The sequence below is a fragment of the Dicentrarchus labrax genome, unplaced genomic scaffold (assembly GCF_905237075.1).
Source record: "Dicentrarchus labrax unplaced genomic scaffold, dlabrax2021, whole genome shotgun sequence".
NCBI lineage: Eukaryota > Metazoa > Chordata > Actinopteri > Moronidae > Dicentrarchus > Dicentrarchus labrax.
In genome coordinates, this window is record NW_026136705.1 from 8,332,581 (window position 1) to 8,360,417 (window position 27,837).

Below are 27,837 nucleotides of genomic sequence, written 5' to 3' on the forward strand. Positions count from 1 at the left end.
AAGTGGGATGGATGCCGTCTCTCCTAATCAGACCAGGTTTTCCCCAAAAAGGCTTCCAGTTATCTAGGAAGCCCACATCGTTTTCTGGACGCCACCTCGACAGCCAGCGGTGGAAGTCCGACATGCGGCTCTACATGCCTCGTAAATATGCCAGCACTGGTTGAAGACCAGCGGAGGAATGTCTGACCAACTGAACGCAGGTTGACCAGATGAGGCAGTCCATTTACCACAGAAATGTACTAACTCTGCAGCTGCGCACTGTCCCCTGCTTGTGCTGCCTTCAAGTACTCTCGAAAACAAAGTGGATGTGATGTTCACATATAATACAAAATAAGCCACTGTGGTTAGGCTAGGAACAAAAACCAGCGGCCTGGCACTTAAATTCACTCAATACTCAATGGCCAACTAACTAGTACTTTTATCATTATTCCCGACCACAAACACTTACACCAACGTCAACAAGTCGCTTTTACAGCCACACAAAGACCGGCTTAGGAGGTGACTTGAACGCAGCACCTCATCCGCCGCCCGCGTGGACTCGCAGCATCACCACCGTTAGTTAACGACAATGTGAGTTAACTGAAAAGTTCACTCTGTGAGTTCAGCTGTGTGTCGAGACGGGGATAGTTTTACCGGGCGTGTGTTTCCAGACTTCCAGAGGCAATGCGAGCCTGTGGTGGAGCTGTGCCATAAAGCTAAAGGTAGGAGCCGACGGGCCGGGGAGCGGAGGGGGACAGGTACGGAGGATAAACTGGCGGTTTGGGGAGACTGCTAAAGGCTACGCCCTCGTGAACCCTGTACTTTTGATTGATAGCATACTGATATTAAATCTGTAAAACGTTAACGTTAACTTAAATAACTACTGCATTACTCAGAGCAGCTTTTTATTTGAAGCTTGTCTTGAACTAACTAAAAACATACTGTTTCACTGAACACTGTTTAAGAGGAATTGTGTAGTTATGAGTCAGCAAGGAAACGCATATTGTAAATGTGTGGGGAAAAAAATGCAAAATAATGTGTCTAATCATTAAGAATTAAAACCTTGGTGACACTACTAAATATTGCCGGGGACCAGTTAAATGCCCCCTACATAGTGTGTATGTGTATGCACAAATACAATGAGTGGAAGCAGTAGCAGTCCGTTCAATGGCACAGCTTGCTGCAATACCACATGTTGAAACAAATCTTCACCATATAGTGTGTTTCAACATATGTTCACTGGAAAATGTCCCATGAAGGCAGCCGTATTGTCTTTTCTCATGTAACGTTTGGTTGATGCTAGAACAACTCGTGTGCAGCTCAGGGATGGGGATGGATTATGATAATATCACGTATCGTGATAAAAAACACAACTATGAATTTATCATGGTAGATTTCCATAATCGGGGTAATCGTGAATATTCTCACATGGCTTGAGAAAGCTGCCTAGCTCTCCAGCACACAGTGCTATATTGGTTTCCTGATTTATTTTGAACAAGGGGACAAGGACTTGGCTTCCCTATTGGATCCCCATAAAAACAGTTAAACCGGATGTATGGAAATAGTATATATTCCAAAATATTTCTGCTAGTTTCTGATGGTGGAAGGAAGGACTTTAAACTGGACCGCCACCTTTAAGTATGTCTTTAGGAGTGTGTATTGATGTTTGTGAGTTCCTGCTGGACAGTTAGAAGGTCCCATTGATTTTATTCTGAAAGATCACTCTGCTTTCTCCCTGACATTTCCCGATAAGGGCTGAACTTCAGAGCTGACATTTAACTGACATGAAAGCATCATTCATTTAGCAGATTGGCCGTGCCACATACAGCGTCCCACTCGCCCAGCTCTTGTGTCCACGGCTGCACCGGCTGCCCACAGGCGTGTTAAGAGTTGGTGATGTGTGAGACAGGAGGCGTTGACTGCAGATACACCCCCAGTGCCAATCCATTATATTTGATTACGTACATGATATCACTTATATCACTTTTCAGATGAGCATCCAAAAAGACACTATGATCACTCTTTTATATTTAGCTTTTTTCTTTTGGTTACACATGCCTTTGGGGCAATACCTCTGATGGTTCTCATAGGTTATGAACATATTAATTCATAATATCTGTGGTCTTTAAAAATGTATTAGACTGAACCTTTGGTCATTTCAGCACCACGGGACAGGTTAATAACAGAACACTATACCTAATAATGACAAAAGCTATATGCTGTGGATATTACAGTGAATTGAGGTAGTCTTTGTTATACTAATGCTAGTATTAGTACATTTTCACATAGAGCTGAAATGATTAATGGATTGAGTAGTTGGCAATTAATCATCATATTTTGATAACTGATGAATTTTTTGAGTCAATTTTCAAGCAAAAGGCAAACATTAGCCGGTATCAGCTTCTTAAATATGAGTATTTGACCTTTTCTTCTTTGCTTTTTTGCTTATTGTCAATTGTTATTCTTGTTTGGCATTCGGATTGGTGACATTGTTGTATATGTGTCCTTTGCCTTTGGGAAACCAATCTTTATTTGTGTAGTATATATAATTTTTCACACTTTTTTTTTACATTTTATTCACTGATTACATCGAAAATGTTTAGTTATACAAACTTTATAAGTTTAAAACACTGATGAACATGATTAAGCAGCTTTTACTAATGACTTTAAGTGACTTAACCTAATCATTATTTGTACTGTGAATTCCATGTCAAAAGTACTTAATCGGGAATGTTTCTGTAACTTGCAGAAACTAAGCTAGTGTCACTTAAAATTTACGATGTACTTTTTTTGAGTTAAAATCACTTATCGAGGTACAGTGTAGTCAAAACAAATAATAAAGAAAACAATCGGCAGTTGCAGCCCTATTTACAAGTTGTTTGCAGTGTAACGTTTTTGTATAAGGGCCGTCTTGTCTTTGGTGGCATCTAAACACGAGGAAGACAATATGTGTTGCGGTTCCGAAGCTAAATCCAAGCAGTCCACCACTAAAGCTCACTGACACTTATCCTGAAATGCAACCTCCCCCCCACGCATGTGACGGCTCAGGTAAACCAATGCTGCAGCATTGTATGCAGGCACCGATCTGCGCGCCATCACAGGTGCCACAGGACAAAGGGCTATACTACACCTCACGTTTCTCTGACATATCCCCTTCGATGAGTCAGTACAGCTGTAGGCTTGATCAAACGCTCCTACTGAAACCTTTTCATCCACTCTGTTTAAGACCTATGGATGGGTCTAGTTTACCCTGAGTGAATTGGATTACTGTACCTCCTTTTGTCATTGATTTATGCTACTATAATGACTGATAAAAGCCAAAATCCGCTGCCACGTTAGCCTTGTTTAACAATCATTATGTAGCTTGAGGTTACAGTAGTGTACGTGCTGTAATGGATAGTATTTACCAGCCTCTGTGAGTGTATGTGTGGGAATATGAGCGATCGGGAGAGTTACTGCCTGTGGGGGTCTGTTTTGTTTTCATTGACTCCCTCTTCTATTGTGTGTTCAGGCCCGCTGGCTGCCTCTGCACATTTTGTTGGTCCAAACTAAATTGTTGCCCGGAATCTAAGCGCTCAGTGTGAAGAATAAGAGGCACCAAAAAGAGTTTCAATCAGGAATATAGGTTAGTGATTTGTTGACTTTTCCTTGTTGTCATTTTCCGTCTTTCTTCAGGTTGCTCCACAGTGTGATGTCAACCGGTTAATGAACATTATAAGCAATATGTTAACTAAGACTGAGTAATAGGTAGAGATTTCCTCTGCAATGAGTCACATCGGACAGAAAACTCCATTTCAAAGATTAGGGATTGTTCAAGTAGTGAAAGTCTGGCAGTTATAGTGCAGCTGCTGCAAAGTGCAAGCAGCAGTGTTTATACAGTTGACACCATCACATTGTCATATCCCTCCTCACAGCCAGCGGTATGTGTACATTCTGTTTGTTATTGATGTTTCTGACAGTATCTTGAATATTGCATAACTGGTGTCCCTGTCTGGGTTCATACTGAAGTTGAGAATGCTGTTCCTTCTAAGGTGACATTGGCTAGGCAGGGTGTCTCAGGTAATGGAAACCTCAGGAGCTGCTGTCTGCTGGCTTTCAGTCATTTGTCGTTTACCAACCCCTTTCTGTCCACCTCACCTCCGGCCCCATGCGGCCTCTCACTGTCCACCCGCCTCTTCCTTTACAGTGAGCCTGCCCGAGGCACACGTGTAGAGATCTTAAAGAAAAGGAAGTGTGTAATGGTCTCAGCAGAGGCAGAATGACTCGAGGGGGAGAAACGGGAGACGAGAATGGCTTAGAGATGTCAAATGGATTGTCTACCTCAGAGTCAAACGGATTAGAGAAGAAGAGAGACTCCCTGAGGTCTTGAGGGGCCTCTGAAATCTCACAGTACAGAATTCATGCTTTACCTCAAGTCACCGATGGATGTAGTAGTATTTGGTGATATTAAAATATATAATGTGAGATGATTTAAGATTTTGTCATAGTGTTTATATTGTGATAAATCTTTATTTGTGTAGTATGTAAATGTATATGTATATATATATATATGAGGTTGCGGTTTGCACTGGTGTTGAACTGGACTGCATTATATTGGTGTCTTTAATGTTTTGCCCACCTCATTCACATAGAGTACAGGCAGGGGGAAGAATATTAGAAACACATTTCTGTGTAACACCACTACTAACTACGACCTCAGTAATAAACATACAGTGGAATGATATGTCTCTCTGAAAGTTTTGAGAGTAGAAGGTACTATCTGTGGCAGAGCTGTTGTGTCCTGCATTGCATTATGGCTTGTGCAGTGTGTAGGCAGTGTGAACCAAGTCCTAGATTGTGCGTACCTAATAGCCAAGTGACCCTGAAATGGTATTCTGGACAGCCCCTTGTGGGAATTTAAAAAGATACTAGTCTGTTAATAATTTCATCTCTTACTGATCAGCATTTCATTTTTCAGTTTTTGAAATCACATGTCAGCATGAACTCCTCGTGTGGCTGCCTGGTGGAGAGCGTAATAGTGCTGTAACTAGCAGGCAAAGTTTCCCACAAGATGGAAATTATATTTTTTAAAGTATAATTCACTTTATAAATTCTTTTAAGATCATTGTAGTAAAGAACAAAGAAATTGGCACTCTGTCAATCACTTGTACTCACTTTATTAACAATGTTTCAGTCCTCAGGCCTTTATCAGTTCAAATTGGGTGTAAGAACTCTGAAGCGATCGTTACCTGCTATGATCATTCTAGTACACTAAAATTCACCATTGGACTGTACATAAACAGGCCAGAGAAATGGAGCTGAACCGTGCCGACTGAAAGTAGATCACCATACTTGAAGAACTGAACAGTGTGGCAGCGTGCCCACCGTGCTGTAAACTAAGCCTTGTGCTCAGTCGAGCTTGCACTGCTGCTGTCCAGATTGATGGTAATTTTGACCCAGTGGATACAAAGGGTACAGACTGTGCACCACTTGGGTTATCTTTCCCCCTGCCACATCTACATGGTCTTCTCAAAAACCAATTAATTCCACGTGGGTACTGATTGAGCCAGTGTAGTTAATTTATAGACTGAGTTACTGCACACAGTGCAGAGATATGGTAAAGCACGTCGAGAGACTTTGGGAGCGGCTACTGTTGAAGTTTAACTTTGTCTATAAGTCACTTTTTTAAAGTTTAAGACCTGTTTATCTATGAAATGCTAAGTAGGTCTGTCATTGAAACATTGCTAATACTTAATATAAAAGTCTTAATATAAAGAATTTAAAAAGTGAGCAGTCAGGGTTCCTCTATTACAAAGTGCTCCATAAACTGCATTAAATCCAATATATTCACATATTGCATTCTAAAACTTTACACTGTAAATGACGAAAAAAACATTGAATCTACTTTTTTAGACCTATTGTAAAGATTTGCTTGTATCCATGTAACTCAAGCCCTTTTAGGACCTGCCCTCCTTTTACCTTAATCTGATCACAATTTAACCTGATGGTCTCATGCCTGCATAAACCTCCTAGTCACTTTTATGTAAAAGTAACAGTGGCAGTCTGACTAGATTGGAGCTGTAACACTGTTACCATGGCACAAATCTGAATTAAATGCCGTCAGATTAACAAAGGCAGCAGCAGCACAAGGTGAAAGTTACAGGGACAGATTAAATGCATATCTTGTTCCACCTTCTGAGATCACCGTAATTAATTCATAATCTCAATCATCATCTCTTAAACACAAAATCAGTTCAATCAATAATATAATGTTTAATTATATAGCAAAACACTACATACAGCATATGAGCAAACAGGAATCATGTCCTGTCATTCAGTGGTTATTATAAAAAGCAGGCTGCAGAATTTACTCTCTAATAACCTTAAATGATTAAATTGATGTGGATTTACTGTGAGAAGCGGGGCGAGCGTCCTTCACGTTCACAATGGCTATTGAGGCTTCATACGTTTTAAAATCCTTCAGTGATGCAGCCCGTGAGAACAAAAAACACACTTCCTCTCTCGCTCTAAGCACGCAGCTCTTTGCATAAATGTGCTGCCATTTCTGAATGAAGCAGAACATAGCGTAACATTAACGTAAAAGGGTCTTATATAATACTGTACAGTATATAGGAATTTCAACTAACCAATCAGGGGTAGAGCAAGGAATTATTTAACGTACGCTAAAGTAAGAAGGTGTGAAGGGAACAGGATGCCCAACAACTAGCAACAACTAGAGATTTAGACATGCCATCTTACACATTTATTTTCACCAGACATGGGGTTCTTGTAGTTGAAGTGAAGAAAATAAAAATAATAAAATAAGATAGTTACACTAATGAAAATTTGTTTTGAATAACATAGTCATGGAAATTGAAGACATAACTCAGAGGTTCCTGTGTGGATCCAGCTGTTTCAGGTGTGATCTGATGTGATGTTTTCACTCTGTCAAAGTGAGAGCATTCTTACATTCCCTCCTGTCTCCAGTGACTAACATAACTTTAAACTGGTTTAAACATTTGCAGAGATTGTGCTTTGTGGAAAATTCCATGTAATGGAAACAATTTAACTAGATAACTGTTTAACAAACCCTGGTCTGCTTTGCATAATGCTCGCTTTTTAGCTTCACATTTAGGGCTCCCATCCCCCTCCCTCCAGCCTGTCAGAAATATAATTTATTCCCGCCTTGTTTTATATCAAAATAAAACAATTCTATTTTAAAAAAAGTATTTAGTTTGATGCAAAATAAGGTCAAAGGTCAATTGTGCCTGCAAATGAGTTTAAAGAGTTGATAAGAATAGAGGAGCTGTCAGGCTTCTGTTTGTTGTCTGGCTGCGAACAACAAAGATGATATAAAAATGTATAGAAACTGCTGTTTGTATGTTTTAAGTATGATATGTTTGTAATGTTTTTGGAATATTATCAATATTATCAATATTATCTTGTACTACTGAGACCATTGCTATTGCTGATATGACAATATCAACAATGGCTCCAGGCCAATTTAAATTTGAGACCCCTGATTACAAACACAGTTTCATTAAGTGACAGATAATCCTATTTAATAAAAAGATTAGGCCTATTGTTTATCAAAGAACAGCGATTTCCCTCCAAATTGACAAACTGACACCACTGGACACCATTTTGAGTTTGTCTGTGTTACATAAGGTTATGTTAGCACAATCCAGCATCAAAGCAGCAATAATAAAGATTTGGACTGCTGCACACATGTATTTATTATAATTACATTACTTGTGATCAAAACAAGTCGACAACTGCTAACACAGCCAAACATCAAGCAAGCCACAGAAAGAAGGCCAGCATGCCGTCTGTCTGCAGCCTTTTATTTCACAAAGCTCTCACTAATGACTAAGAGCCATTCCCACTTTAACTCTTGTCCGGCCTCTCGCTTGGTCACTCTCTCTTCTACAACTTTTCTACAACTCCAGTGGCGAGTAGTTTTTTTTTTATTTTTATTTTTTTACATATATTGTGATTGTGATATGATTAGTGCATCATTTTAGCATCATAAATTTAATTTTCACTCAAAATGCTATAAAAATCATTATGATGTGAAATATTTTGGGGTCTGTACCAAAGAAACATGTTTACTACAGTGCTTATAATGCTGCTCTGTCACACATTGATTTGGATATTGCACATGGCCATATTGGAATCTCAATAATATTTCAATTAATTGTGCAGCCCTAATCCAATTTCACCAAACTAATAGACATAGCTGGGGGTGTCTGACTACTGCTGTAAAGCGTTACCCACTTCTCCTGACGTAGACACCAATGTTACATAGTGCAAGAACAGATGTAGGAATGACAGAGGTTCCATTCACCCTATTACAACCAGAATGATTTTGAAGCTGTCATTTAAGGTAAAATAGTAGCATAATGTGGTAAAAAGTGGGAAATGTTGAATGTAAACAAAAGCGTATTTGTTTACAATGAAACCTCCACAAGATACCTTCAATGCGTTTGAAGTGGTTTGACCCAGTCTGTTTGTCTGTCTGTGTGTCTGTCTGTGTGACTGTGTGGCCCGGTGGATTATCTTACACTCTGATTCATTGGGTTCATTGACAGGCCCATAGCAGCAAGCCAAAGCCTTGTGTTAACTTATTAAAGGGATGGATTTCTTTCCTTTCTTTACTTTAACTGCACACAGAGAGGCAGTCAAACGGACACACTGTCTAACTGCCTTGATTTGTGTGTAACTTGAACAGACATTATTGTGCTGTAATGGATGTGTTTTATACTGCATTCCTCAAATCCAAGACTTGATCACGAGTAGGGAAAATAGCTTGGAGCTGATTCAGAACAAACAGCGATAGAATCAGAAGAGTTAGTTAACATGAACGACAATTACCAACATAGATAAATAGACAGAATAAGATAAGGGCGACACTTACACACACACAAACGCCACCATTGAGTAGCAGTAACAGCTTAGCACCTAACCTGCAGCCACAATTTGAAAGATTACCATATAGCCATCCCTTACATTCAGACCTTTATGCTGATGAGCAGCAGCAGATTAAGAATTGGGTGCAAATCCTTTCTGTCCTAAAGATTACCACAGTCCAGTCAGATCCTTGTGCCACAAAATGGAAAAGGTGTTGTCAAAGGAGAGAGAGGAGCTTTTCATAATGATGTGAAAAAACAGTAAAACTCCTCCCTGGATTTGTATTTGCCCAGGAAAGGAACTAGTTTAATAACACCAGTATTATAACTAATTGATAATCAATTAGCAAGGCTCAGGTATCCATATAAATGAAATTATAGCATACAAATGTATATTTGACAGGACAAAGATCTGCTTGCAAAATATAATGTTTTTTTATGATTTCCTTTCTTTAACAGAAGTCCTAGGAGCATTTGCAGTGTGAAGTGAATTGAATTTTTAGGAGTGAATTTCCTCCTAAAAAAACTCTGTTAAACCGACTGTACACTGCCTGCTCCACAGCAAACAGAAGACGCAGTTAGAGACTAGCTGGTGAACATAGTGGAGCATTAAGCAGCTAAGAGCTAAAGAACTTGAATGTGATCAGCAAATGTTTGCTAACATGTTTGCCCTATCGACGTATAATATCAATGATATATCAATGATAATATGTTGCTGTTGTGGTGACAGCTTGTTGCACTGTCCCTTAGTGGCAAAAACACAGACTAACTGTAGGTTTTAATACTATTCATTTGTGTAGTCAGGGTTCAGCGTTAATGTTTTTTTTTTTTTTTTTAAGTAGGTCAGAAATCTAGTTGCCCAAAAACTATTTTTACTACACATTGTTTAGCGGTCATCAAATAACAACAAAGATCCTCTTAGCTGCCATGCAAGCGAGATGCTGTCGGCTTTTGTTATAGCACTCCAGCGAAGTTTTTTGGAAACTTGACATGGCCTTTTCTCAAACTCTCTCAAACTGTGCACTATATAACGGCCCGCAACTAAACTCCTGTTTCCAGGAAAATGAAAAAGCTCACTTGTGCCTGAGGTTATAAACTTTGTCTTTACCCACTGCCGTTTTCCTGCGAGTGCCCGATCGGTGCTGCCCAACAGTAGTATAGCGGAGATGAGAAAGAAGTGAGATGGCTCACTCGTTAGCTTCTTCCATTATTAGCTCCAGAAAAAAAGCTGGGCTTAATTCTTTTTTACCACTTGTCTGATCAGGCAAGTGAGTTGTTAGATTTACTAACCCGACGGGGCAATTTACGGGTAATTGTGCAATCCTTGTTGTTGATATTATTTTTATGGTAAAGAGAAACCAGTGGCACCAATGGAGTTATAACTACATAGAGAATCTACCCTTGGTTTACAGTAATCTCATGTCTAGCCTTAAACATAAAGGTTCTTTTGTATTTCTGGGTAGCTTATAAGTTTATATGTTTGTACCTTTTATATATATTGCTGACTTTGGTTTATAGCATTTTAAATTACTAGCACCTTACACCTTGATCCTTTAGTATACATATATTTATTATTTACATGTTTTGTTTTGCACAAGGCTGTGAATGACAGTGGCGTCACTCGTGTGATGTTTATATAGACCTTTTTGTTTGTCGACAGCTACAGTAATGTTATACTCTCTCATTTTAGCATGGGGCTTCACTGTGTGGTTGAGTGTTTAAGATATAGCACACACGCCGGCTTTGATTGGCTGTGAAATGTATACATGGTATGTTATTGGTTTTCCTGTACATAGAGCTTACATCCCGGAAAGGTGATCTTTGTCAATCTGCAAACAGTACAGGTTAATGTTCAAGCCGCACGGCCAGAACAGTTTCTTTCTGTCAGTGATGGACTGGCGGTTGAGAAAGAACGTGTGGTGCGTGACACAGACACGTTTCAGGTCCCTGCATCTGAATGCATTGTGAAATTAGACCAAATTTATCAACTGCCTTTTTTTTGTTTTTGCACAAAACAATGCTTATACATTTACGGATTTTTATAAATGTAACCAAAGCTGAAACCAGGTGGATTAAATCAAAAGATGACTCAGCTGCATGTCCAGATTCCACTCGTTTTCCAGGTGATAGTTACATTTCTGATTGTATATATCATTATAAATATTCACTGCAAGGTGCCTGTTATCTGCTAATGGATGAACCACTGGTAAACAAGTAAACTCTACTCCGTGAGGCACCTCTGGACATGCTGTACCTGGAGGCAGTTATAGACTCAAACACACACACATACCTTAGCGTACACGTTCAATAGTTCAAAGACTGAAAAAAAAACCCTTGGAGAAGCTCCAAAAAAGGTGGTATTCTCCACAGTTAAACATGTGGAGCTGTGTTTTGTGTCACGTTCAAATAAGAGTACATTTATTTCATATTATTGATGCCTGAATTATCACTCTGCCTCACCCTCACACCTGAGTGGCTGGCTTCCCTAATCTGACAGTATACTGCACTGTCAGGGCACAGGCAGGAAATAATAAACTGTTAAAGGTGCTAACTCCCTTTTTTGCTGCCACTCCTATCAGCGTAAGATAACCCCAGGCAATCACTTATCACTGGTGTTGACAGATAGTGGCTGTGTCAGAGGCAGTAAGGGGAGATGAGCAGTCAGCCAGCTCACTGTTCCTGTGCGCTGAGAGGATGAGGAGACCACAGACCTGTCAACACCCCCACGACCCCCCTTCCCACAGGCACGAGAATGGCTTGTAAAAAGAAGAAAAACATTTCTTTTTTTTATTATTTCTTTTTTTCCCCTGCTTTATGCCTTAACCTTTAACATTAACACGTGTGACTTTTTTGAACATTGTTCCTGGAGCAAAATGAAAAAGAGTTGACTGGAATCAGTGTCACTGCAGAGGAAAGCTCTGATCTATTTAGGTGAGGCACTAGAGAGACTAGGAAGTACTCCCTTTATGCCTGGCTGATAAATCCATCAGTCTGCTCTTCTGAATGATGTTTACAGGGCTGCTTGTAGGTGACATGAAAGGAAGAGATATCCTGCTATATTTAGGTGAATGCATTAATCAATAATGCATCTAGCTCTTCCAGTACTGGCTTCTTGATTATCTAACTCGCATATGTGGCTCTCAGCGGCTCTGCTGCATTTTATACATCATTTGCGAGGCCAAATTTACCACTTACCATACAGAACAAATTGCATTTTATTTAAAATACATGATGTCAGGAAAGTCTTTTTCCTGTAGCCCAGGTTTTTTAAATATTGAAGAGTTTGGTTAACACTTAGGCTTATTGTTTAGGTGGTGTGTTGTGAGTGTTTGTATCTGTGTGTATTGAGTGCATATTGCTGGTTTTATGTGAAAATGCTGGCTGTTGGTAAAAACGAGGCTGGTGCTCTCATTACAGTGCAGAAATATTATATTTTAATGAGCCATCATATGAGAATGGATTTTACAGGAAGATGCTTATCAGTATTTGTAGTCTCACATCACTCTGGCACTATTGTTGTCCAAATAAGAACATTGAAGAAGTTATTTTTGGTGACCCTACCCCAGCCACCCTCCCCTCCCTCCCTTCAAGACCGCTGGTGTAAGGTGGCCCTCTGTCTGAGGTCGTGGTAACCATAGCAGGCCTTGGAAAGTGAAATGTGATGCGGCGGGCCCTCTGGGCTGTGTTTCTGAATCACAACTCCATAATGAGCTGGCAGAGCTCAGGCAGCATCAAAGATGCAGCACCCCAGTATCTGTTTCAACTCACGATGCACAATAGTGCCATGTCACCTGTACAGGGGGAGTGGAGGTGGTGGGCCCAGGAGGAGCACAGAGAGACACTGAAAGCTTTCTACCACCCTGCTGTACTCACACCCATACATCCTGACACGAGATTACATTGTAATCTGCCTGCTACACTTTTGTGTGTGTCTGCTCCACATTATTGTCCTTCAATCCAAACACTCTCATTTTTCAAAAGTAAGATCATGATGGTTAGTTTCTTGGCAGTGGTTGGTAATTGAGTCTTTTTCATAGTCAAAATACTGTATCATAGTGTGACCTGTAGACAGGGAACAGTGTCAATAAGACCAGCATATGAAAGCAGTAGAATGCTTGGTAACATCACAACTCAGTGATTAGTCATAAGACCTGTAATGGCCAATAAATAAGTTATGGTAGCACACACAAGGGTTACTCATGCAGTTTACCAGTAATGGGTGTCAAGGAGGACAGTGGCAGATTAACGTTAGCCTAAGTGGTAAAGTAGATAATAAAGAGGGTGGGTAATTAATAGCAATGATTATTAATGGCAATTGCTTCAGATTGCATTCATTAATGCTCATAATGACATTAGAATTAATAGCATTAGAATATTTACTAAATACATTTGTCTATTTTGTTCTCAGGTATCATGTCCACATTAGGTGACATAAAGAAACACTGGCATTGATGGCAATAGTAACTGCTTCTCAAGAGACTTTGCATTTCATGACAAGTAGCATCATACAGAGATGTTTGCACAGCGGGGCAGAAGAACATTGCCTGAGTCGTAAATTAGCGCTTAGTCATTCTTACCATTGGGGTCCAGTGATTAGACAACGATAACCACAGGAGCTACATGGCTTAACAACCTAGCTTTAGTTTCCCAGATGTAATTTTAAAATGCTGTTAAGAAGACTCTGTCGGGTCTGTTTACTTTTAACTGCTAATAACCGGTCTTTGTGTCTGTGGTAAAACACAAAACAACCTGCATCCTGTGCAGCACATGTCTGAAACAGTATACGGTAGGTGTGTGCTTTCATCAGTTTATGGCTGATCATTACCTGCTGGCTATTGGACAGAATTACCATGCAGTAAGTGAAAAAGAGATTTGGCTAGTAGGGCACATTTAACTTTACTCACAAAACTGATAAAGGGAAACAATGCAGTGGGTTTAGGTTTAAATGATTTACAGCCACATCCTTATGTTTTTGGTCTATTTTTTATACAAAAGCTGAGGTGGTGCTAGTTTCAAAATAGGCCCCTTTTAGGGCAGTGTTCGATCTCACATCGGTTCTTGGAAAAGCTTCACTTAAATGGCTTTTGTAGGAAAATGCCACTTCCACAGCAGCTTTTGTTAAAGATGAGTCTGAAACCTTTACTTGTGATGTTATATAATGCTTTTTTGCATTTACTGTATGTCAGTGTTGTTTTTATATTTTACATCATGCTAGCAGGCTGTACTGCTAGGCTGTACTCAGACACAGTGGTACATTGAGCCAAATGCTAACATCACATGCTAACATGTCAAAATGACAATGCTAACATGTTGATGTTAAGCAGGTCTAATGATAACCATGTTTGACATCCATAACATTTGATAATTAGCACTAAACACAGAATAACACTGCTGAGGATGATGAGATTGTCATTACTTTGCAGGTATTTGGTCAGAATCCAAAGTACTGGACAAATTAAAAGTTTGAGCTGATGGTGGTGCTAGATGAAAAGTTGGGGGATCACCAGAGTGATTACATTTCATCCTCTGGGGATCATGAATATCTGTAATAAAAATGAATGGCAATCCATCCAATAGTTGTTGAGATATTTCAGTCTGGGCCAACAGACAGACAGACCCCGCTATACAAGCACAAGTTTTGTTAGACAGAAACCAGGTGGACTGTAAATCTGTTACACATCATTGTATCTCTTTCCTAAACAATGTGCCTTCCTCTGTTCCTCCAGGAGAGTCCTCTGACCCAGCGTCTCCCCCAGTGACCCCAGGCCCCTCCTGACTCAGGGACATCATGGAAGCCCTCCATGTACACCTTTCCCGACTCCTCTTCCTCCTCTTCTCCCTCCTTCTCCTGGCCTATCCCTGTACCTCCTTCAGGCCCCAGGTTGTGGAGCGAGCCTCTGGCCCTGAGCTGCCTCAGTCCTCTGGTAACAGCACGGGCAAGCGATCGTGTTCAGACGCTGTGGTGTGTAGACCCGGTATCCTGCTGCCAGTGTGGTTGCCGATAAATCCTCCATTGGGGGAGCAATCAGGGAGGGCGGTCGTCTACTTCCTGTGTCTCATGTACATGTTTGTGGGTGTGTCCATCATCGCAGATCGGTTCATGGCATCCATCGAAGTCATCACCTCTCAGGTACTATTAAACTTCATATAAGATATATATATTTTTTTTTTTTTCAGAAATATCATACAGTATACTATATGCACAACTCCTAGATTCTCCACATGTAGCATGTTCTTTTGAATACAGGTTGTCGAAACAAATAGAACTGCAAAAAATATGGGATGTAGTTTTAAATTAAAATTTGAACATTGATTGCAATATCTGGAACTTATGAGTTCAGTGGTGACAGCATGTTTGACACTCACAACTTTTGTCCTTGTAGGAGAAAGAGGTGACCATCACCAAACCCAACGGTGAAACAACAGTAGCGACAGTGAGAGTCTGGAATGAGACTGTGTCCAACCTCACACTCATGGCCCTGGGCTCCTCAGCGCCTGAGATCCTGCTTTCTGTTATTGAGGTACACAAGGCCCATCCTTTTAACGTGTAAAATGTTGTCTTTCACTGTGAATGTGCTTTTCACATACCTTCAAAAAAGTCTGACATTTTCGGATATTTTACATTCTTAAAAACATGCATGCATAGATAAAAAAACAGTTACACCATAAATTACATGGGAATAAGGGTAAACTTGAGGAGCGACTTGATGTTAATTGAGACACATCACAGCCAACCAAACTGAACATTTTTATATACATCAATTTATTTCAGCTTATAAGCCTCAGGATATTCAATATTTGATTATCCTTACTCAAAAAAAGGGCCTATTCTAATAGATTTGTGTTATTTGGCTGTTACATGGGGCTTGAAAAGGTCTTTGATTTTGTTCTATGTCACATTTGTCTTTTTTGTCCCTTAAATGTTGACAGGTATGTGGGCACAACTTTGACGCAGGGGAGCTCGGCCCAGGCACCATAGTGGGAAGCGCTGCCTTCAATATGTTTGTGATAATTGGTCTGTGTGTGTGGGTGATCCCTGATGGAGAGTCTCGCAAGATCAAACACCTGCGAGTGTTTTTCATTACGGCTTTCTGGAGTATTTTTGCCTACATTTGGCTCTACCTCATACTGGCTGTCATCTCACCTGGGATTGTAGAGGTTTGTTTCCATTGACTGTATTTAAATTATTTCTTATAAATCAAAGCTTGTAAATCATGTAATGCTCATACTCTCATACTGTCTGTATCACCAGGTGTGGGAAGCTGTGGTGACGCTGCTTTATTTTCCGGTGTGTGTGATCTTGGCTTGGATTGCTGACCGTCGCCTACTCTTCTACAAATACATGCACAAGCGTTACCGTGCTGACAAGAGGCACGGCATTGTGGTGGAAATGGAAGGTGACCTTGCGCCCAAAGGCATTGATGTGATCATGGATGGAAAGTTGTCGGACGGCAGTTCGTGCCCTGGAAACTCCTCCGGTGTGACAGTCTCTGTGCAGACAGGCAATGAACTAGACCAGAACAAAGATGAGGTAAGACAGGTGGCTCAGAGAGAAATGCTGTTGTAGATACACATTGGTGAAATCATTGATTTTTTCCCCTCCTAATGTTGGCTGGTTCAGCTTCAACTTTGTATTAAGTGGTTAGAGCTCCTTAAATTATTATTTTTCTTCAAGAGAAAAAATACTTTTATTAGTTGAGTAGTATTTTTTAAAAGGCAAGTGGCAAGGATGAAAGCTTCACACAGGGGAACATCTTCTACCATGTCAGGCACACTGGTGGATCTAATGTTTTTCTAACTTTGAAGCTGCTTAATGGGAATTTAAGGGGAATATCGGGTTTTCTAAGGCTAGTAGGATTCAATCCCAGCAGGGGTCTGAATGGCAGGAGTGCAGACAGCAGGAGTCTTAACAGTTGATCTGCAGGAGGCTGAGCAGTAGGAGTTTCCAAAGTTTCCTTGAGAAAGATCCCAGGATTAGAATGCAAGTTGCACTTTTTTGTCCCAAGAAACACCTATACTTGTCTTCTCATTCTGCTGTTGAATCCCACCACACTCTGTAGGGTGGCCATTCGTCCGGCTTTAGGCCGGACAGTCCGGCTTTTAAACACCCTGTCCGGCTGCAGGCGCAGCCTTAAACCTGACACTCATTTGTCCTCCTTTTGAGAAAATAACTAAAAAGGTTGCCTTTTGACACATTACCTCGTTAGTTTAATACTTATTGGCTAAAAAGCTGTATCAAAATAAATAATTTCATTGGTTACATTTTCGTGTGGTGACCTATCAACACATGGCTAATTTTAATATTCAAATGAGCCATGTGTTGATTGCCAGGGATCAGGCAGTTGCTACCACCAGGCTGTCAATCAAGCTCTCAGCAACAGAGAACATAACGTGAGCTAACGTCGGTTGTTGGACTGAAATTCTGAAAATGCTCATACTCATATGTATAGGCAAAGTCTATACATCTGAAACAGAAGGTGCTGTATTTTTTTTACCCTTTATCTATCCAGATAAAAACATTAAGAACAGTTTCTGTATGATGTTTATTAGACCTATGTAATCTGAATTGGAAGGGCACGTTGTCATGAGCTGTATCTTGTATATTTATTATTATTTATGTGGTATGTGTATGCACCTTTATGTAATCTGGTGGAAAAACATTAAAATTTAAAACCGGATCTTACCAAACAAATATCTGCTTGCGTGTCCCTGTGTATGCAAAGTGTCCTCCTTTTTGATGTGAAGGAAATGGCCACCCTAACTCTCTGCAGGACCCTAAAGCACACCCAACCTGTGTAGTCACAACTTTCTGCTGTAACAGGCACTAATAAGCAAGCTCTGGAGCAGTTTTTACAGAAAATTTGGGAAAATGTACATTTCTATAAATATTACAGTTGGTTTCTCTCATGGATAGGTGGTCCGCATTCTAAAAGACCTGAAGGAGAAACACCCAGAAAAAGACCTAGACCAGCTGATCGAGATGGCCAACTACTCTGCCCTGGTCCATCAGAAGAAGAGTCGCGCCTTCTACCGTGTCCAGGCGACGCGGATGTTGATTGGTGCTGGCAACGTATTAAAGAAACATGCTGCTGATCGCGCCCGTCGCTCAGGAGGCCAGGAGGCTGACATGGCCACGTGCTCACACATTTGTTTTGAAAGTGCCCAGTACCAGTGCACAGAGAACTGTGGCTCTCTGAGCCTCGGGGTGATCCTTGACGGGGGCACAGGCCAGAACACGTTCTATGTGGACTACTGTACAGAAAATGGCTCCGCCAATGCTGGGGCGGACTATGAATTCAGTGAGGGAACCCTAGTGTTTAAACCAGGGGAGACCCGCAAAGAGATAAAGGTGAGCAAGGGGAAAAGGGAACTGTGAAAGGCACACTGCAAAAAAGGCTATTCTAGAAACAAGCCAAATATTAAAATATATATATATATATATATATATATATATATATATATATTAAATATGTTCACATTTTCTTGTACTGACCAAAAAAATCTGACAAGGGTAAGCAAAGTGGTGCTTATTACAAGCAATGAAAACTCGACGAGATAGACACTCCTAAAATAAGAATTCTCCTCAAACAGCAGAATAAAAATAAGTTACTGACTGTCTGAAATGAAGGCACCAGAAGCATTCTTAATTTTAATAAATGTATTACATGTTTTATTGAAACAATGAGAAGCTAAACAGCTGCTTCATCTACAACACTGGGACAGGATGATTTTCTTTTAAACTGAGAGGTTGTGCAAGTGGTCTTTCCGTTAAAATAAGGAAAATAATCTTGTTCCTCTGCTGGGATATTATGCAAACCATTGTTGTTGCTGGTTAAATCAAGCTCAGTATTAGATGTAATATCTTATTAAGACAAAGTTAGAAATATTTTCTTAAAACCAGATTACTTTACTAATGCAAAACATGCTTGACAAGATCATTTTTCTTTTCAGACAAAAAATAAGACTCATTTCCCAGAAAGAAGGCCTTTTTATTTTTTTTCGTTTCCTTTATTGCAGTGTAGTCATCTTAGTTAACGTAAATGAATTTGTCAGTGTGAATTTAAAAAGTTGTCTGTGTTACAAAGGTCACTGCTAACTTTCACATAAATATAACTAATTGGCATTGCAAAGCTAGCCTAATAGAACGTTCCCTTAGTGTGGTGAGCTGCCCACTAATAACACGGGACCCGGGAATAGTAATTTTTAAAGTTGAGTTATAGTGAGTTTAAAATGTCTTTGTTAAAACTGTAATGGCCTCATCCACCCATGAGGACAGTGACCATACAATACTCTGTGCTCTCCAGGTGGGCATCTTGGATGATGACGTCTTTGAGGAGGACGAGCACTTCTTTGTTCGTCTTCAGAAACTGAGGTTAGAAGAAGGTGGAAATGAAGGGACAGGAACTCCACCCAAGGGCAGACTAGTGGAGCCGCTGGTCGCCACCATCACTATCTTGGACGATGACCACGCCGGCATCTTCACCTTTGGCCAGCAAGTGCTGCGGGTGAGTGAGAGCACAGGCACGCTGACGGTGACAGTGGTGAGGAACTCGGGCTCTAGGGGCACCGTTGCTGTGCCGTACCATACGGAGGATGGCAGTGCCAAGGCTGGGGTGGACTATGAGGAGACCAGGGGGGAACTGGAATTCACCAATGAACAGACCAGGTGAGGCACAGTCAGCAAACTGAGGCAGAGGCTAGGAAATAGAACTTTAGGAGCCACAGAGTCTGATGGCTATATTTCCTTAGAACATCAGTCTGTTCATTTCCAGGAAGGAGGTGCAGACGTTGCGACTCTTGAGGTTGCAACTTCCTACTATATACTATACATTAAAAGAAGGATTTTATATGATCAAGAACCTGCAAACAAATTCTTTTTTAAAGGATAAGGCTGGCAATATTCTATATTTTTGTTATTGTCAACAACGTCCATGAAAAGACCAAAACCAACAATATGTTAGTTTGTCTCTCAGTACTTTCTGACTTCCTTACCCTGTAGTTGGCACGTATCCCCAAGCCCATTAGTTCTTACCAAAGACATAAATATTTTAAAACAAACCAAAAGAAATCCCTCTCAATCATCACTTATGATCCACTAGAAGTGTGTGGTGGTGCCTGTATCTGCAGAGACCCTACCCTCCGCCTGTATTTTCTTATTTGTATTATTTCACTGGGCGTCAGCCCCTGGGCAGCGTGGAGGGTGTGAGGTCTGGACTCTATAAAAACACAGCCACTAGGTTACATCATTGTCTCTGTCTGTCTCCTCTGCTCTCTTTGTTATGGATGTATAAAAGCTGCTGGTCTGTGGGTTTGACCGAGCTACACAACACAAGCAAGACAGGATGATGACAGTATATGGCTTGGCTGCACTCACAAAATCTGACAATTTTGTTGGGGACTTTTTTTAACTTCAGATCCAGGAGCTCAAGGAAGAAACCCAGTGCAGCAGTGTCATTGATTGAGTTGAATAGTTTATGGACAATTGGTCCTACTAACAAATCATTGTTGGTGTTGGGTTTTTTACTGGGCTTTGATGGTAATAAGAATAATATAGAATAGCACGGAACCTATCCTTTAACAAAGTTAAGATTTTCAACTTAAATGAAATTCTAAATGAAACTGTACTTGCAGTGTTGGAAGATAGATGGTGGCAAATCTTCAGAGCAGGCATTCTGCTTGTTCTCATTTCAGCTTATTCAGGGTTAAATAATAGACAAACCAGAATATGGTCTAAGTCTCTGAACTTTAGACATCAGCAAAACTGTAAACCAGCTGCACTGACACGCAGCATCCTCAGTGCTTTTACTTTGGCCCATTAGTGCTTTTAGGAAAGGGGTACCTGAACCTCACTGAAAGATTACAATGGGTAATCAGTCACCCACTCAAGGCGGAGGAGGTCCTATTAGACAGAATTACCTGACGACTTGACACCCAAAGATAATCCCATCCCCGATCAGGTGTGGGAACCTCCAGTCACCCCATGTAAGCTGACAGATCTTTTTCCCATTAAATTTTCAGGTTATATAAGCTGTGTTTGCACATGGACTGATTGTACACTTAGTGAAAGACTGTAACAATAGATGCTGCACAGTAAAGGGTATGACAATTCATAGAATTTATTGATTATAGTTCATGGAGAAATATGTGGCTTTTTAGCCTTATTAGTCCATTTGTTTCTGCTGGGACCATGATGCCATAATCATATGTATACTCTCTTTCCAAGTTGCCTGGAAGTTGCCAAAGTATTCCACAGATGAACTTTACAGACATTGATTAACCAGGGTATTGTTGTACTACAAGTCATTTAGTTTAGCTGTATTTCTTTGGCAAACAGAGCACACAATGTTTAAGCCTGAATAATTGAACAGTCTATTGTGATTAATTATTTAGATCACTTCAATTTGCGATGTGATTTAGATGGTAGAGCAAATGTTTAAGATGTGTCTTTACGCACCTTATTGCTCATTGTATTTAAAAGTACTTAATTCTTAGTTCTAGAAATAAAATAAATGTCTTTCTTTGTTTGTGTGTTTGTGTCTGTGCGTGCGCGTGCTTGCATATCTCCAGTCAGATCTTAAAAGTGCACATTATAAATGTGGAGGAGTACGAGAAGCAGGAAAACTTCTTCCTTGTGCTTGAGGACCCCAAATGGCTGAAGCGAGGACTCTCCGGTAAGTGTATGAGCATTAAAGTGAGTGATGTTTTCATGAAGTAATGCAGTATGAGATGACAGTTTACGCTAACATAAAATAATGCAGTCCAAGTAGATGGCGGAGATATCCAAGATCAAGTATCAAAACAAAAACAACAGGAACACAGGCAGCTGAATGCCTGGCACCTACGTCAGAGCCAGTAACCGAAGATTAAACGCTGCCATTCACTCTGTCTCTGTTCCACTGTAGCACAGGCACTGCTGCCAATTATGAACTCAGTATCTTTTAGAGGCCTGCTCAATGTACCATTAATGTGTCAAACGGATGATGGAGGAATTAGATAGTTGTTTGCTAGTGGAGGCCGAATGAGTCAATTACATTAGTTTGTAATGTACAGTGGAAATGAGGGCTAACAGTGAGGGTGCACTGTGTATACCAAACTGCTGAACAAATTGTATAGATCTTTTTTTTCAGCCACTCTAATGTATTAGATCCTACAAATGGAGTTGTTGTATTATATTAAATCCCTGTCTGTCTGTCTGTCTGTCTTCACAGCACTGCTGCTAAACCAGGGTAAGATGGTTTGGGTGTAGTTTCTGGTGTTAAAGGTGCAAGGTGCAGCATTTTTAAATCCCAACATATTATTGTGAAATTGCAAATCTGCCCAGGTGGAAGTCTTATTCTCACACCCTTAGCAGTGAAGTTAGTGTGTTTTTCAAAATTAATTAGATTGCCTCCTGTAGCAACAATGATTCTAATACCTTTCTCCCTTGCATTGTATGCAGGTTTGATTAAAAGTGGAGCATGAGCATGGATTCAGTCTTTCATTGCCAAACTCTCTGAAAGCTTTAGCTCCATTTATGCTACTTCTTGTTATGTGCTGTGGTAAAAACTAGTATATTATTATTTATTTCCTGGAAGACAGCAAATCTTTATTGGTTAATTGTGGTTGCTGATGGCAGGGCCTGTCACGTGAAAGCTCAGGGTAATGGTATCATATTTCTGGTCGAGGCAGACGACCACCCACCTAGAGCCGAAGGGTCTGTCCTAGGTTTCTGCCTCTTAACAGGCAGTTTTTCCTGGCCCCCGTCGCCAAGTGCTTGCTCATGGTGGTACTGTTGGGTCTCTGTAAATAATGTTATAAGGAGTTCGGTCTAGACCTGTTCTATTTGAAAAGTGTCCTGAGATAACTTCTGTTATGAATTGGCGCTATACAAATAAAATTGAATTGAAATGAATTGAATATGAAACCATTGTTACCATGTCATGGCTTGCATGTTGGGAAGGGGGCTAAATAATGTTCCAAAGTTAGTCTAAATTATGATGATGGCAAAAACTGGCATGGCCATTTTCAAAGAGACCCCTTGACCTCTGACCTGATTTGAATGAAAATGGATTCTATGGGTACCCACAAGACTCCCCTTTGCAGAGATGCCCAATTTATTGCATGTGGTATAAGTGTGTTATTTTTGTGTATTTGAATATTACTGCAGTACTGGAATTGCATAAATTGGGAATGACTGGAAAACTGAGACACATACATCATGCCAACCCTGCATAAGTCAGTGCCCGTCTTGTCTCTCCCCAGTCAAAAAAGTCTGGAAATGTCCCTGCAGTGAGGGCATAGGTGTGTCACCCCTGTGGGTGGGGCCAGGAACAGTTGCTGAGGATGGGTTATCTGGTTATTAGTTCTTTATTTACCAGGAAGAAAATTACAACAAATCTTATGAATATGCCTTCCAACAACTCTGCTCCTCCTGGTAAAACTTGCTTTCTTTAACTGCTGTCCTACTGGTTTAAACTTCTGAATGATCCCACCCCTTATGACTTTCAGGATTATTGTTTGCTTGGACAGACTTTTGCAGGCAGTGCTAGCTGTGTACCACCCGCACAATCTCTGCCAGTATGCTTGGAGTAATAGATTGGAGTTTGAGAAAAAAAAAGCTGCCTGTGATACTCAACTTAGGGTGAAAAAAAATTCCTATTGGCTGCTTGTTTCAACATAAAATCATAGAAGCAGGATTCTCTCTAAATGCTACACACTGCACCTTTAATCATTTCATACTTTGAAAGTGTGTGCAGTGCAGAATGTCTTTTCCTTTCTTTAGATGTAGGCCTGTTCCCTTGGCTGAGATTTAGGATGTGTGTGTGTGTGTGTGTGTGTGTTTTGTAAACGATACAATAAAGTACAGAAATTATAATTAAATGTCGGTGCTCCCTGACAGGCAACCCCACCCCTGAGGAAGAAGAGGCCCGGAGGATCTCTGAGATGGGCAAACCCATTCTAGGGGAGCACAGCAGGCTAGAGGTCATCATAGAGGAGTCCTGTGAGTTTAAGGTGTGTGAGTGGCTTTCCTACAAACAGATCCCTGAATACAAGGGACAGACAAGTATATTTCTAATTCAGTTAATCAGGAAATATGAACCAGAGCCTTTTTTTATTGTTAACTTAATGGCAAGTTTTATCCTATTATCACAACTGCAAGACTAAATATCTGTGAAGTACGCTACTATCTGCATGAGGCAGGATTAACAGCTGTTATTGACATGTTTGTTAATTTAAAGTATATGTTTTTTAATTCATTAACCACCTTGCACCTTCTTACACATCAGACTCCCAATGGAGTAATAGACCAGGTATAGTTTCTGCCAGCATGCTGTGTGTGTGATGGGACTTTTCCTATATCATTTTATTATTAAGTCATATGGAAAATATTGTATATTCCCAACTTTTTCTTTTCTCGTGCATTACATGCATGTTTATTTGAGATGCACTGAGGCAATGTGTTTGTAGCTGTTTATCTATCTGTTCTGTGTTTTGTGTGCTGTGTGCTGTGTGTGAAATGTTTGGGTCAGTAAATTCTAAATTTAATTCAAATTCTGCAGCAAAACAGTGAAGCCTGTGTTTTTGTGTGTGTACTTTTAATATTCGCCATATTGGATACCATACTGGGCCTACTCAACTAGCCTATGACACCATAAATAGTTTTTTGTGTGGTATCTCTTGGTTGCAGAAAAGGAACAATAAATACATTTGTTTAAAAAGAGACAAAAACAATGTACTGCCAAGCCAACTTAATATGAAATGTGAACTCATATGTTCTGTGTATATTACTATGAGCTATGACTACCTCTGTCTCATTACTGACCTATATAATGTATTTTAACAGAACACAGTGGACAAACTGCTGAAGGACACAAATCTGGCTTCAGTGATTGGCACTCACTCATGGAGGGAGCAGTTCATTGAAGCAGTCACAGTCAGTGCAGGTCAGTGGTTATTATATGTTTGTTTTTTGTGTAGACTGACCGTGTCTGCTGGACCGAGTCTTGGCCATGTCAAAAAAAGTTAGGCTGATGCGCTTATTGATTAGATAAGAAGATGAATTCAACTCTTATGTCTGCCTGTTAAATATAAAGCTACTACTACAGGAACAATTATGAAAATGTTTTTTAGGTCCGCACAATTAATCAAAATATGATCAAAATTGCAATATGGCCAAGTCCAATATCCAACTTGCAGAAGCTGCAAGTCTTTGATCAGCTAAACTGTGTGACAAACAGCATTAGAATGAATTACTGTAGAACTGCAGATTCCCTGGCCTACAAATCTTGTTTTCTAGATTTAAGAAAACATGTTTTTTGGTACAGACCCCAAGAAATGTCACATCTTCCGAGTTTCATAGTTTTCAGTTTTTTTTGTGAAACTGAAAATGTGTGGTGTAAAATTATAATTCCCACTAATCACAAATCATATCGCTGTCAATTTCTTTTACCATTTTGTGCAGCCCTAGATTTTTTCCCATTAGACTTAATACATTCACTATAATGTTACTGAACTTTCTTGCTTACAGATTGGCCCAAAATGTGATTGAACAGTTGTGTATGATGACACTTAGCTTTATACAGTGTTTGATTGATCTCCTCTGTGTCTTCTTTACACAGGCGATGGAGATGAGGAGGAGGGACAGGAGCAGCGAATGCCGAACTGCTTCGACTATTTCATGCACATTATGTGCGTTTTCTGGAAGATTGTGTTTGCTTGCATCCCACCCACTGAGTACTGGAACGGCTGGGCGTGCTTCATAGTGTCAATCAGTGCCATTGGTTTCATAACAGCCCTTATCGGAGACCTTGCCTCCCATTTTGGCTGCACCGTCGGCCTTAAAGACACTGTCACTGCGGTGGTCTTTGTGGCACTGGGGACTTCACTTCCTGGTAAGTGATTTTACTAGTGAGTTTTTGTGTAATATACAGTAAATCCCCAACTGGGAGGCACAAACAGTAATGGAAAAGTTTAAGTCAGCTCAGAAGCCTTTAAAGGGCATTGTGTTGGATTAAACTTGATTTTCTAACTTCACTCTTTTTTCCAGATACCTTTGCCAGTAAAGTGGCTGCCACTCAGGACCAGTACGCGGATGCATGTATTGGGAATGTGACAGGAAGCAACGCTGTTAATGTGTTTTTGGGCATTGGGCTGGCCTGGTCCGTAGCTGCCGTATATTGGCAAGTCAAAGGTAAGGTCTTCCGTGTGGACCCCGGCTCGCTGGCCTTCTCCGTCACACTCTTCACCATTTTTGCCTTTTTAAGCATGGGAATGCTGATGCTACGCCGAAGGCCGTCCATAGGCGGCGAACTGGGTGGCCCGCGGATCACCAAAGTCCTCACTTCACTGCTATTATTTGGACTCTGGTTCCTCTACGTCCTGTTCTCCAGCTTGGAGGCTTATTGCCATATACAAGGCTTCTGAGAGAGCACAGCTGGGGAGAGTAATGACTGCACAATAACACTCATCACTAGGACATTCACCTGTACAGTACTGTTACAGTAACTACCACTCAGAAGACCTGTCATCACTTGACAACTGCTGCCATGGTTCATAAAAAAAAGTATTCACACTCCAGACTCGGACATGCACATCTGTATGTCACATCCACTGCAGGACAGATCCAGTCAGTAGAATTGATCGTGACAGCACTGATTAATGAAGTGGACTAAATAACATGTAGTGACTGTTTTTTAATAGATGGTCAGCATGTACTCTGTAAAGTCACTGGATATTGCTTGATACTGGTTTGATGCATAATGGCTCTTAACATGGATTTAAACTTTGGTCTTGTTTCTCCTCACGCTTATAGAGGCTTGGCGATGTAACTGACGATACATGTTAAGCTGTTGTGATACATGAAAATAATGGCTGCAGGACACCACCCTGCTTAGCGGTCAAGTCTGTTCTTTCTGTACATCAGGACACCTCCGAGTGTATCATCAGGCTTATACCATGGCCACATGTCACAGGCAAAAGTAAAAGCCGTGTTCAAACTGTCATCCATTATTTAAAGTGTGTTTGTTGTCAGTAAGCATTAACTCATACTTAGGTCTGTTTGACCAGTTAGAGTTAATTCATAATGTAGTGCAACGCAAAAGTACTGTTGCTATGGTTACCTCCAGTTGCGCACAGATGCAGATCAATAGTTAAACTGTTGGCTGGAGGTGTTGTCTTGAGTGAGTTGTGTTGGTCTGCAAATTTTGAATGGATCTGACAGCCAATCAGAAGCAAGTGTGTTGGACTTAAAAAGCTGAGCACAGTTTGGTTACAATCTACACTTTGGGATATAAGCTGCTGATGTGAAATATCTCTCAATAATAAATTGTGTTTCTCTGTTATGTGACTCGAGGCATTGTTGAGTGTAATGTAATGCACCTACTCAATTTGATCTCACTGTAAGTATTAATAATAGTAATGATCACAAATGCACTATATGAACCCAATATTGAAATGTATAATTGACAAAGAATTACACAGGCAATGGATCTTTAATAAGCTGTGGAATGAAAAACAATGTATCTAGTATCTGCCATTGTGTTTCTGTTTGAAAGTGATGGTTCATTCACCCCTGAAGTCTTATGTGTTTCAATAGTGTAATTTATGTCTTTGTACCTGAATGTATTTGATCTGATATGAACAAAAATATATTGTAATTTATTGTAAGTTGTCATAATTACATTGAAATTTTAACTGAGTGTGTTTTCATTGGATCCATCACCCACACTTGTTTATGTACTGTCTATTTCTTAGTGCAGAAGAAGATAGATTGTCTGTGGGTTTAAAGTAATATCAAGATGTTTGTGAGGGAATTTGACATTTGTTCTGGTTTGGGGCACACTGACTTAAATACATACATACATCTTAAATGACATGTTTCGTGTTAAATAGGAGATATATTTTAGGATTGTACATCCAAAAAACATGGATAGAAGCATCAGGATTCTCACAGGATAAAAAATAAGGTCCTTTTAGAATGGTGCACGGAAAA

At 40.3% G+C, this 27,837-nt stretch overlaps 1 protein-coding gene across 4 annotated transcripts; it reads left to right on the top strand.

Moving 5' to 3' along the window:
* Window positions 1-527: 527 nt before the first annotated feature.
* Window positions 528-27,539, top strand: slc8a2a (solute carrier family 8 member 2a). Of its 4 annotated transcripts, XM_051401511.1 has the most exons (14): window positions 528-701; window positions 3,491-3,604; window positions 14,594-14,997; window positions 15,251-15,388; window positions 15,798-16,025; window positions 16,120-16,398; window positions 17,782-18,216; window positions 19,172-19,533; window positions 21,435-21,538; window positions 22,076-22,093; window positions 23,746-23,858; window positions 24,691-24,790; window positions 25,466-25,738; window positions 25,894-27,539. In XM_051401511.1, exons 3-14 carry the CDS (start codon window positions 14,656-14,658, stop codon window positions 26,268-26,270), a joined length of 2,769 nt encoding a protein of 922 aa, XP_051257471.1. In that variant the 5' UTR covers window positions 528-701; window positions 3,491-3,604; window positions 14,594-14,655; the 3' UTR covers window positions 26,271-27,539. The 4 variants fall into 4 exon arrangements, with proteins under 4 accessions (XP_051257471.1, XP_051257469.1, XP_051257473.1 ...); XM_051401509.1 differs by lacking the exon at window positions 3,491-3,604; XM_051401512.1 differs by lacking the exons at window positions 528-701; window positions 3,491-3,604 and adding an exon at window positions 3,839-3,899.
* Window positions 27,540-27,837: the final 298 nt, after the last annotated feature.

Excerpts from the sequence above, each read along its gene's own strand:
- slc8a2a (XM_051401511.1), top strand. The coding sequence starts at position 14,656 with ATGGAAGCCCTCCATGTACACCTTTCCCGACTCCTCTTCCTCCTCTTC. Across the intron at positions 14,998-15,250 it reads TCGAAGTCATCACCTCTCAG|GAGAAAGAGGTGACCATCAC; the intron begins GTACTATTAAAC and ends TTGTCCTTGTAG. Across the intron at positions 24,791-25,465 it reads AGCAGTCACAGTCAGTGCAG|GCGATGGAGATGAGGAGGAG; the intron begins GTCAGTGGTTAT and ends TTCTTTACACAG.